The sequence below is a fragment of the Onychomys torridus genome, chromosome 4, assembly GCF_903995425.1.
Source record: "Onychomys torridus chromosome 4, mOncTor1.1, whole genome shotgun sequence".
NCBI classification, from domain to species: domain Eukaryota; kingdom Metazoa; phylum Chordata; class Mammalia; order Rodentia; family Cricetidae; genus Onychomys; species Onychomys torridus.
In genome coordinates this window covers 60,338,621-60,351,039 of record NC_050446.1, presented here as the reverse complement: position 1 = coordinate 60,351,039, position 12,419 = coordinate 60,338,621, and the positions used below count along the sequence as shown (strand labels likewise).

The window sequence follows — 12,419 nt, the reverse complement described above, 5'->3', positions numbered from 1 at the left end:
ACAGAAACGACAGAAAATAAAAGATCAAAGTCATTAATGTACCCTTTTCCTAACCATTGCTTTTTTCCCATGCATCCACAGAGGGAAACTGATACCAATGCTTAAGAGAGCCTGAGATTCTACAGTACGTCTATGATGAGCATCACCAGAGGAGTTTTGAGTCTGGTTTGTTTGGGGTTTTGGAAGCAGAATATTACTGTATAGAGCAGACTGGCTTTGAACACAAAATGTAATCCCAGACAGCCTCAAACTTGTTATGGGATTACAGGTATGTGCCATAGAGCCTGGCTTATTTTTATTTGTTTCCTGAACTTTCCTTAGACTATATAAGATGTAATATTCTTATGTGAATATATATTGTAGAACAAAGAATCACTATCACCTAAAAATATATAAAATCCTATAAACATTTTCGTAGGCCCTGTAAATCAAGAGTCACAAATAAAATGGTGTATCTTATTCTAAAGACAGAAATTCCCACAGTAAAATAACCTTATATAATACATTTAATAAACTAAGATGCAGTGGTCAAGAATAATTCCTGAGGCTTATGGAACACTCATAAACATATGGTTCACTATGATTTCACAGAATTGATTCTTACCTATCACATAAATGGACTAATTTTTAGTGTACTAGTTATGAACTAAAATACTTTTTTACAGAGCTCATACATTGAAATAGTGGTTTTCATTTCATGTGTTTCATTTATGTGTTTAGAAAGGAAATAAAAAGTCATGGCAGTAAAGAGCTGCTTAAAACACACTACCTTAATTCTCAAAGGGTTGATCTCTGTATCTGCGGTACAGTTCATTGGCCCATCAATGTCGTAATGAAGGATGTACAACAAAGTGTTATTGTTGTATTTGTAAGGCCACTGGAGATTTAAGATTGCCTTGCTGAATGAACTTGGACCATTGTTTCTCAGCTAATAAGAAAAAGAAAATGTAAGCACCTTGGATAAAGATTAGTTCCATTTTCCTTCCATTAAGTTATCACTAGAAATCATATCAACAATGGGATCTGAATATCAGCAGTTTCTACCACTAGACTGTAATCATGACCATTATGCATAAAAGTCAAGCAATGTTTATCTCTCAAGTGCAGATTGACAATGTAAAGAAAACAGAATGCTGACTATATAGCCTCTGTAAAGACAATAAAACTGCTTAATTACATGCATTTCCAGTTTTTAGAACTTCAAAATACTGTGGAACATATTTATATTTTTTATTCAGATAGAGATGCTTTTACTTTCTTTAAACAAAGATATTTGTCTATAAAAATGAGCTTACAAACAGTACTTCTGGTATTTATGTTCAGACTATGCAAACTCCACATCAAAATGGTATAAGATGGGTTTTAAAAGTTTAGCTGCTCTCTCCATCGCCCCATCCCCCCTTCTCCAGCCTTCTATTGGGTCTAATAACTGCAGACCTCATAGATGTGCTGAACAACAGGCCCAACATCTTCTTCAGTCTCAGGGTTTTCCTTGTACTCCCAATTTGGAATTGGAAGAAAGACATGATCAGGACTTGAGACCCTAAACAATGACCAAAGAAAACCTACCATGAATATCGAACAATATAGTGCATTTTCCTAAGTGTTCTGTATTCAGTTGAATAAAATCAGACCTAATTTTTAAAAACCTCAAAGGAAAAGCTTATGAATTAACAAGCTTTCTATGTATAAAATTGACTTGTTAAATCAGCATACATCAGATTAATCTGTAAGCAACTGCCATGGAAGTTCAATCAATGTATTTTAAGATTGCTGTTACTGTGCCTTTTGGACACCTTCAGGGTCTTATCTCTACAGAGCCCACTGCTTGGGAAACCAGCACTAAGCTGGCGTGGCTGCCCATGGGTCCAGTAGCTACGTTTCAGAAGCAATCACAACAATTCGATATTCAACTTGAGACTCACACACTTACCCTCTTATCTCAACAGCAGCCAAAACAGCAAGGTCAACTTTGTAAGACACAACTGGGCTTACATTGTCAAAAGAATTAGAGCTGGAAAAGGAAAAACATGCTCAGGACTGAATTGGGCACATTTATCATCAAAGCTCTAAAAGGGGAAACTCAAGAGAAGCTAAAACTAGACAATCCAAGCGGTACAGAGACTCAAGTCCTACCAACCAAGCAATTATTTTAATTACCATGTCCTTCAAAACTGAGGATGAATTTTATTTCCTAGTGCTTAATTTTGTTTTACAAACTCAAATTAACAAGACAGTCATTTGTATAGTTAAATACTGATTAAAGAACCCCATAATAAAATACTGAAATTTTAATCTACTTAGTTTATTCCATCTTTAAGGAGCAGTATATAATATATTTATAAGGAAAAATGGTTGTTTTAGCCTAATCCATTGTTTTCATACCTTTGGATTTTCAGGTCAAATTTCACAGAAGTATCCATTTCTGACTGCTGGTGCACACTAAAACGAAGACCGGCAGACAGCTGGAGAGGAGGGGTAACAGTGATGGTCAGCGCCTCACTTAAACCAGAGACTTCAAACTTGGCATTTAAATGAAAAGGTGCTTTTTGTAAGTTTATGGTAAAAGTGAACAAAAGTAATTACATCTGATTTTCCACTGATGTCATAGTGGAGGCTACTTAACAATTATTAATTACAATCACACTTCATGTAATTAATTACAGGATATTAACTGTCTTTCTAAATTACAGTATTTGTTGTTGCAATGAAAACATTGCAATTGAGTTTATACTAGAGTCGCTCTAGGAAGCTGACCACTGACCTGAGCTGAGAAGCCAGACAGGAAACCCTGGAGGGTTTATCAGAGCCCAGTTAGAGGAGCTGGACCAAGAGCAGGCTCTCTCTACTCACACCTCTTCCAGTCCCCTTCCGCAGTACCTAACATCCTGAGCCCTGAGGCAGAATACTCATTGGTCTTAAAGAAAACAACTGAATGAAGGTATAAGATAGCAGGCTTCGGGGCTCAGCGGTAAAGAGCACTAGCTGCTCTTCCGAAGGACCTGGGTTCAATTACCAGTACCGCATGGCAGCTCACAGCTGTCTGTAACTCCAATTCCAGAGGACCATACACCCTCACACAGACATACATGTAGGCAAAACACCAATGCACATAAAATAAAAATAAATAAAATTTTTAAAAAGATAGCAGGCTTCCTGGGGATCACACAAATGGTATGTAAAAATGGCACCTTTGTGGGGCTGCACTCACATTACTGGAGTTGGCTACTTGGAAAAACTAGGAACTAAAGGAGGTATGAGCTAGAAAACCAGAGAGAATTAGAAAATAAAAAGCTCTTTCCCAAGGAGCATCTATCCAGAATAATGACGGCCTGTGGAAACACACTTAGAGAAGCATGCAATGTTTAGATCATGGCAACAGATCTGCACATAACTGCCATCAGTGTGCCAGTCAGTGAATCTGCTTGGAAAGCATCTCATGTACAGCCATATTTTCCTCAATACCAGTAACACACATAGCCTGTTTCCTTTCCAGGGGACTTGGGAAGAGCCTCCCTGAGTGCTTGGCTTCCTGCCCTTAAGCTTCCTGCTCACCATCAGAAGGGGAGCCTCACCCAACTAAGTTTCTCCTACTTAGATGATATAAGGCTTTAGTAAGATGGCATCATCTCACCTAAGAGTAACAGGTCTTGGTGTTTGACAAGGTGGCTTTCAAGGCTCCATAGACACCCTGGCAGCTCAAAATACTAAAATTATGATTTTAGTCCTTAGTTGAAATCATGTTTTTGTCTATTCACCAGATTTAAGGCAATGTGAAGAGATTTTTATGGAAGAGTATACAGATTTACCTATAATTTTAGTATCCTAGTTAAACTGAAAAGAACTCTGCTAATAACTAAACTCTAAATCAACAGTAACTTAAAGATACTACTTTGAGGGCAAGTGAAATGGCTGAGTGAGTAAAGGCACTTGTTAGCAAACCTGATGACCCGTGTTCAGTTCCCAGGTCCTACAATAGCGGAAGAAGAGAATCAACGCCCAAAAGTAGTCCTCTGACCTCCACACAAGTGAGTGGCATACATGCATGCACATAAAGGCATAACACACATACATACAGTAAGTAAATAAATAAGTAAATAAAAATAAAGATACTGCCTAGAGCTGCCATGGTGGTCTACATCACCCTGTAATCACAGCACTTAACGGGGCAAAGCCAGGAAGAACTTGAGTTTGTGGCCATGTTGACCTTACATAGCAAGATCCTATCTTAAAAACATAAACAAAGAAAACATGGCTAAGTATGTAGCTCAGCAGTAGGGCATTTTCCAAGCATGTGCAAGGTCCTGGGCTGAGTCCTTAGCACTGTACACAAAAACAAACAACAATAACAAAGGAAAACCCAACTTATTTTGAAGTTACTATAAAGAAACCTAGAGGAAAAAAATGTTTATAGGGAGAAGTATTTATATTCTATTTATAAGGAAAAAGATCAATTGAATTAAAACGCCTTACTTGAGTTCCAGCCTTCATGGGGTTTCCAAGGTCACACACCACCTGTCGGGTTTGGTTTTCTGTCTTAAATGCACAGGAAAGTCTTGCTAAGGCCTTTGATGGACAAAAAAGAAAATAAAGAGGGGGGTTGGGGAAATGTAGAAAGAAAATTAGTAGTAGCCAAGAGAGAGCAGAAACTGCAAAGTCCCTATCCAATACCCAGTAGACATTGAAATTCCTTTCTCTATGAAGCAAATAAATCTATTTGAGCAACTAGAAAAAGAAGCCAGCACTGTGGACAACCACTGCATGTAAATGTGAAAGCCTTGGGAAGCTCCCTGAGGACTTAGATTCTGATCCTAGTGCCTCTGACCAACAATGTGATGGGCAGGCTCAGAGACTTTATCTAGCTGACCTCATTTTTCAGATGCTCGGCTGGCAAACCTAATGATTGCACATCAATATATTATTCAAAGTATTAGGCCTGAAAGGAATTATGTAAGATATGCTCTCTATTGTCTAGCAATTTAGTCTCAGAGAGAATGGCTAAGCCTGGGCCTCGCTAAGTAGGGACTCCCTCATTAATGTTAATAAGACCTGGGAGTGTGCTGTGGTTTTCAAAGGGGCAGCTTGCTTACTTCATTGTTTCGGACAACCCCGATGAAATCTGCCTGCGGTGGGATGGAGACGATGAGCTCCGCTTCGTAGGCTCCTTCCCCTTGATTCTGCGCCTTCACAGTCAGGGTCAGAGGGTTGTCATCCCCAATATAGATCTTCTTTTGATCACTGGAAGTTAATTCAAATCCAACAGTGAGAAAAAGACTACATGGGGAGCGTGGGACTGTTCAAAGAAACAGGAGATAAGTCACGGCGCTGACATCCTCCCCTGTCTCAGGAGAGTTCAAGGCTCCTCCACAGCTCAACAGAACACAGAAAACAGCACACTGGGTGCAAATTCAGTGCTCTTCTCTGTGACTAGAATGCTGATGCTAGTCACACACCACATATTACCAAAGTCACATTATATCTGTGCGTGTGCTTCTAATTCCTTGATTTTTCTTGCTAATGGCTCTTTGGTCATCATTCCATGATGGTCTTCCCTGTGTCATATTGGTAAGGACATTTCTCAGTTCAGAGCATGTCCACAATGATCGTATTGAGACGATTAGTAGGACTCATGGTACAAGCTAATGGTCATAAGTCTGCCAAGCCAGGCACCTAGTGAAAGCATAGTGGTTATTTTTTAACTATGGTATTAATTGCCTTATACTAATGCTAATCATGAATTATCATATGCTAATCATAAATTATCCTTTAATTAAGTATTTTTCCTTGAAACATCAGCATTTTGAAAAGTAAAGTGTGCTTTTCCATTTAAATTCTTATATTTTATATTTACTGTTTGGAGTAAAACTTACCTATCTACAGAAACTTCCAGTTTAGGTTTACAGACATTATCTTCCCCACAGTCAAGTAGAATATGAGCCTAAAAGAAAAATATTTTATTACTTTCTACATGGATTCTGGCCACTCATCTTTAAACATATCAGTGTAGGAAATCAAGAGTAAGGGGAAAAAAATGATGAAATATAAGTGCTCAGAATTTTGTATATCTCAAATTAGCTGTTATCATTTTGGAATATAATCTAGTACAAGAAATGAGGGTTCAGCTGGGATGTGGTGGTGCACGCCTTTAATCCCAGCACTCGGGAGGCAGAGCCAGGTGGATCTCTGTGAGTTCGAGGCCAGCCTGGGCTACCAAGTGAGTTCCAGGAAAGGCTCAAAGCTACACAGAGAAACCCAGTCTTGAAAAAACAAACAAACAAACAAAAAACAAAAAACAGAGATGAGGGTTCATTTTAACTGTGCTCCTGTCTGAACTGTATGAGCTGGACAAAATAAACACCCTTGAAGAACTCCTCATTAAGACAGTGGCCTTGGCTGCTATCATAGAAACTGACTCCAAATATCAAGGAGAAAATAGTCAAAATAAGCCCAGCATGCACAAACCCACTGGGAAAGAAATGAACAAGAAAAAAAAAAAAAACAGCAGTAAAATGATAAACCTGAAGAAAACAGCAAAAAGTCTAAACTTGTTTTTTCTGCATCTGGCCATGGGAATGAACCATAAAGAAGAGTGTAGGGGAAGAAAAAAAAAGCCCTCAAAAGACAGAATACAAGAACACAGATAGATCTTGGTAGGATACATGGAACAAAAACATGAGGAAAAAAAGGAAAATAAAGGCAAAGTCATTCTCAGTTTATTTTATTTTCAGACTTTGTCTCAAAAAATAGTAACAATAATGATAGATTTCTAAAATAATTATAAAATTATAAAAAAATCATAGCCCGTATAACAAAATGCATACTATAACACACAAGTAAAAAGTTATTTCTGAATAAAGTACCACATTAAAGCACACCTACTGAGATGCTCCCATATTAAATGAACCATCGGTACAACACCCACTCACCCCAAACATCCAGAACTGTGAACACAGAACTGTTCACAAGTCCCAGTGGATAGTTTTAAAATAAATGGCACATATAGTAAATTATCAAGGTAAAAACAAGACAATGTTTGTTAAAATATATAAAATAATGAACTTTTAAGGATATTTCAATTTGCTTTCTATGTTGTCATATTACAGTTATGCCCCCAGAATAAAAGCTGCTCATGAGATTTTAGGAAGGAGGTCAAAGACAATATGACAACCTAGACATACACTAATGAATTCTGAGAGAATAGCGTTACCCTAGCCCTATGAACATGAAATAAAACCCAGGGGTGAGATAGGAAATCACAGTATTTAAAGAGAGAAGCTTTGCAATGGTTTTTGCAAAATTACCAAACTGAAGTTTTTGTGTTGCCTTATGAAAAGAATTGCTTATGGGGAGCTGAGGAAGACCTGAGGGAACGTGTAGAGAGCAGATGGAGTCCTGAGTGAATGAGTGTTGTTTGTCATGGGCATGGCTGTGTCGAGGACCAAGGCCTCAGACCCGTAGGAATGGCAGAGCCGTCCCCATACAGGTGAGGTTCAGAACTGGCAAAGCCTTCCTCTGGTCTCAGTGCAAAAATTGGCAGTGTGTGTAAAAACTAGCAACTGCAGCTTCCTCCGCCCAGATGTCTAGGGCCTGAGACTGCTCACTTCCAGAGACCTCTGACTAGACTAGCTAGCCCCTCCCCCTGTGCTGTACATGCCCATCACACCACAGTCTCAATTGTTGTGTGATGGATGATGCCACTCTATAAGAGTGCATACACACCACCTGACCCCAGCTTCCCTCAGCACTCCCAGTCAGGTTTCCAGGACCAAGCAGTGCTGGGCTCACCAATACTTATATATGATATATACATGAAAGTACACACACACACATATATATATATATACTTTTTCAATACAAAATAAAAGAAGCATTGTAGATGTTCAGTAAGTACTAAAATCCGCATACAAATAAACTGGTATTTTGTTATTTTCCTAGGATCACTTTGCTCCTCTATGTATATGAAATGTGACCCTGTCTTCCAGTGCATATCACTACTGAAAAGATTTAAAGATCTCAGACCTAACTCTTTGGATTATTTCCCCTCTGGTTTCTGTAGTTAAACATCTACCAACACTATAAAGACAATCCTTTATGATATTTAAAAACACAAACTGTAAAACCTTAACAAAAGATCAAAGGATGAGATGAGAAATAAACTGGGAAGTGCGTTACCTGCCGGCTGACATTGGCCGGAGTGAACTGGTTCAGAATGGGCTGCAAGCCTGTATCGTCAGCAGCCGTTCTGTGGTCCAACCGATACTCCATAAAAATAGTGATGGGGGTGAGTTTGTCTCTAAATTCAGATTCATCCTGAAACAAAAGAGCTTCAAGTCAAGATGACATCAACCTAAACTATTTGGAGGAATCCACAACCAGAGAAGCCACAAAACCTGCCGAATTCATCCCTCAAACCTTCCATTCTAACAACCTCTAAAACACTGTGGTAACTGTAGCAAGCATGAAGAGAAACTCACACGGTTGTTCAGTAAGAACTACTCATCAGGTTTTCTTTCATAATGTAAAATTTGACTCACAAAAATACCTATGAAGCACGTTAATTGTCAACCAAAGTTCTCTGGAAAAACCACAGGCATATATAATAGCCTGCCAACCGCTGACCTCGGCCAATTATGGAGAGATGTAATACTGCAGATAAAGAGGCTATCATTTGTCTTTTTAATAACTCTTAGCTATAAATCACGGCATCCGACCTACTTCTTTGATTGCTAGATTTAACTCCTGGAATTCATGAGCCTGGTGGATCGCTCACCTCCAGCAACCAAAGTACGATATAAAGAAAATCCTGTAGATTTTCCTCCCTTGTTAAATATGACATCTGGACTCTTCAGAAGATATTATACTGTCCTTTTTGTCTCACCTACTTGATGACCCCGCCAACCTCCTTTGTTGTGTGTAAGAACACACACAACACAGCCTCTGTGCTCCAGGGGAGGCGGCTTCCAGGCCATGGTCACTCACATTCCCAGAATAAGTGATTTTCTTGTCTTCTTTTAAACAGAGCTGTTACTTTATGTCAACATGGTAAAATCAGCACCCAGGCCACTACCCAACATAGAAACAGAACACTAAAGTAGTTTAAGTTGTTCAACTTCGGCCTTTCCCTCTCAACCTTCCCTTCTCAGTGTAAGAGGTGCTGAAATTTCAGTTAACCAGTCCCTGCTTGCTCTATGGACACCACTGTTTTCAAGCTTGTCTTCATATCTTTTATGGTCACTTCTTTCATAATGGCCAATACTTATATATCTGATTTGCCGTTGCCATGTTTTATATAGACCCAATAAATACTGCATAAACACTGACAAACACAGAGCAGTGCATTTTGTTTTTGTTTTTCTTTTGGCTAACTGGAAATGAGCTCATACATAATCTTTTTCTTTCTATTTAACACTTTGAGCTTCATCCATACATTCAAGATTAATCTTCACCTCAAGTTAATATATTATCTTATGACAGTTTATCCATTCTTCTGTCTAAGACTACTTGTGTTATTTGGATTTGGTTTTGTTATTACAAAAAAATTGCTGCAATGATGATTCTTATAAATAATGGCAACACTCACCAGTTCTGTGTTACTATACTATTTATGTTCCCAAACCTTCATAACTACTAAAGGCTTACCAGCAACGAATGAATTTCCATCCATCTCACCCTGACTAGTAACAAACCGTGGCAGACTTCAGTTCATTTAAATTTGGACTTGTTCACATTCATGACTTAGATGCTTGCCTCTCCTGTCTCTTAAGTCTGCAGCTAAGGAAGACGGTCAGCTTTTTCTTTCTTTATTCATGTAGAAAGTTCTCCTTTTAAATTCTTAGTGTTAGTCCACCCTAAAATGAGTTCATTTTGGTCTACTTATTGACTTGGTAGCTTGACATATGTAAAACTTCAGAGAACATTAGAAAATTTCCAGCTTTTCTCTTGAAGTGTGTTTACTATCAGAAATGGCTCATTCTTGGAGTACTGCATAAAAAAGTCATTGAGGCCTTATGTTTCTTTGTGTAAAGATTTTTTATGGGCATTTGGGATGTGGAGACAGGAGGAACATAAATTCAAGGTCATCCTCAGCTACTAATTTAAGTTCAAGGCCAACCTAGATGACAGAAGACACTATCTCAAAAACAAACAAAACCCCAAAATGACTTACAATGAAAGTTTCATTTTAAAAATAGCAATAGGACCACTCATATAAAGATATGAGTATAAATCAGATAATGATTACATATAAACATTATACACAAGGACTATATATCATATAAAGATATGAGTATAAATCAGATAATGATTACATATAAACATTATACACAAGGAATATATATCATACAAAGATATGAGTATAAATCAGATAATGATTACATATAAACATTATACACAAGGAATATATATCATACAAAGATATGAGTATAAATCAGATAATGATTACATATAAACATTATACACAAGGAATATATATCATACAAAGATATGAGTATAAATCAGATAATGATTACATATAAACATTATACACAAGGAATATATATCATATAAAGATATGAGTGATCCTATAGCTATTGGTTTTTCATATCTTCTTAAGCAGGCAAGTTCTATGTGTCTAAGAATTTTTCTTTTTTTTAATCCAAGTTTTCCCTTATGTTGGTACATTCAAGAAATTCTGTAATTTAAGTCTCAATTTTATCTATCATTATGCCCCTTTTAAATTTCAAACTTTATGTAGGCATTTGTTCATTTTTTCAAATGTGTCAAACAGTTCATGTAAATTAAATAGCATTTAAAGTACACATACATTTCCCCTACTTCCATGATAGTCCATTGTGATGTATAGAATTTTCATGATAATTAGGTATAAATAATTCTCCATTATCAACACTTTCATCTAAAATCACATTTCTGGTGTTCTTTCAGAAAATCACTTTTCAACTTACTTTTCTATTTCTGATTTCTAAAGTGGTTTGGATCTTAAGTATCTACCACAGGTCTACGTGGTAAAGGCTTGGTGATATTGGGAGATCACAGAAGTTTTCAGGAGTGAGCCTAGGGGCTGGAGAGATGGCTCAGCAGTTAAGAGCACTGGCTGCTTTTCCAAAGGACCTCAGTTCAATTCCCAGCAGCTACATGGCAATCCACAGTCATCTGTAACTCCAGTTCCTGGGATCTGATGCCCCCTCTGACCACCACGAGCACCAGGCATGCACATGGTACACAATCACACATGGAGGCAAAACACCCATACACATCAAATTTTTTAAAAGAAAGCCTAGTGGAAGGTCTTACTACTTGGGATATGCCTTTGAAGGGACTGTAGGAAGCTGGCTGCTGCTTCTCTCTTTACTTTCTGACCATAAAATGTGCAGGGGGGTTGGTTGTTGTTTTTCTTTTTCTAAAATGAATCTTAGGAAGCTCGAGAAACGGCTCATGAAACAGCACTTGCTGCCCTTAAAGAAGCCCCAGTACCCACATGTTCAGTTCCCAGTACCCACAAGGCAGCTCACAGGTGTGTGTAACTAGTTCCAGAGGATTTGGTGCTTCCACAGACACCAGGCACATACAGGGCACACATACATAAATGCAAGTAAAACAATCACACACCATAAATAAACACACAAAAGCAAATGAGTGGATAAGTAAACAGATCCCTGCTTGATTCAAGTCACCGGGTTCCCAAACTGGACTCCTTCATGGAGTCAGGACGGACCTCTGTGCCAAGACCCTTCCATGTCAGTCACGGCTCAATCAAGTCTCAAACTGCAGAAAGTCCCAGGTAAATCTCAATCTCTGGTTGATGTCTACAGTCAAAACCATCCCTGCCTTGGACTCCATCTCTTGCCTCACACTAGACTCACACAGTGGTTGACAACTCAGATTTCAAATTTAGCCACTGGGGACTTTGAGCGCATTGCTTACCCTTTGGACACTGGAGAGTCCAGCAATATTTAAGAAATAAGTTTTCTCACGACTCATTCAGTAACACCATAGTGGAAGGCCTTCTCAATCACCCATCTGACAGGGATAAACTATCTCCACTGAGCTTTGACAGTGGAAAAGCCGACTGACAGAAGAGAAAACTCATCCACGTGAAAGAGAAATAGACAGGAAAGATAAGGGTGCGGAGCGCTTCTTACCCGCAGATAGGCCACCAGCTCCTCGCACTGCATCTGTCCCCCCTTGACAACAGTCATGTTCTTGGAGTGCCCTGGGGACCTGTTATGGAGAAACAGTGCTCGTCGGATTGCTCCCTTTTGCTTGAGTTTATCCAAAAGAAGCTCCACCTGGAAGTCTATACAAACCAAAGCGTTTATAACCAACACGTTCCTTGGGGGCAGGTCACTGTCCTAGCAATCTAGAGTTCTCCTGGAAAACTCATTTCTGAAAAGTAACTTACTTCTACATTCATTAAATGCCTA

General features: G+C 38.5%; 1 protein-coding gene across 1 annotated transcript in view; it reads right to left on the bottom strand.

Moving 5' to 3' along the window:
- Nucleotides 1-12,419, bottom strand: part of Itgav (integrin subunit alpha V) — an 80,326-nt gene that overhangs the window by 13,558 nt on the left and 54,349 nt on the right. Inside the window, exons 17-25 of the mRNA XM_036186638.1 lie at nt 12,138-12,292; nt 8,173-8,310; nt 5,871-5,938; nt 5,091-5,238; nt 4,474-4,566; nt 2,386-2,465; nt 1,934-2,014; nt 1,438-1,543; nt 770-928 (exon numbers count right to left, since the gene is read on the bottom strand). Of these exons, the coding sequence (XP_036042531.1) occupies nt 770-928; nt 1,438-1,543; nt 1,934-2,014; nt 2,386-2,465; nt 4,474-4,566; nt 5,091-5,238; nt 5,871-5,938; nt 8,173-8,310; nt 12,138-12,292 (1,028 nt within the window). The remainder of the gene's footprint in view (nt 1-769; nt 929-1,437; nt 1,544-1,933; nt 2,015-2,385; nt 2,466-4,473; nt 4,567-5,090; nt 5,239-5,870; nt 5,939-8,172; nt 8,311-12,137; nt 12,293-12,419) is intronic.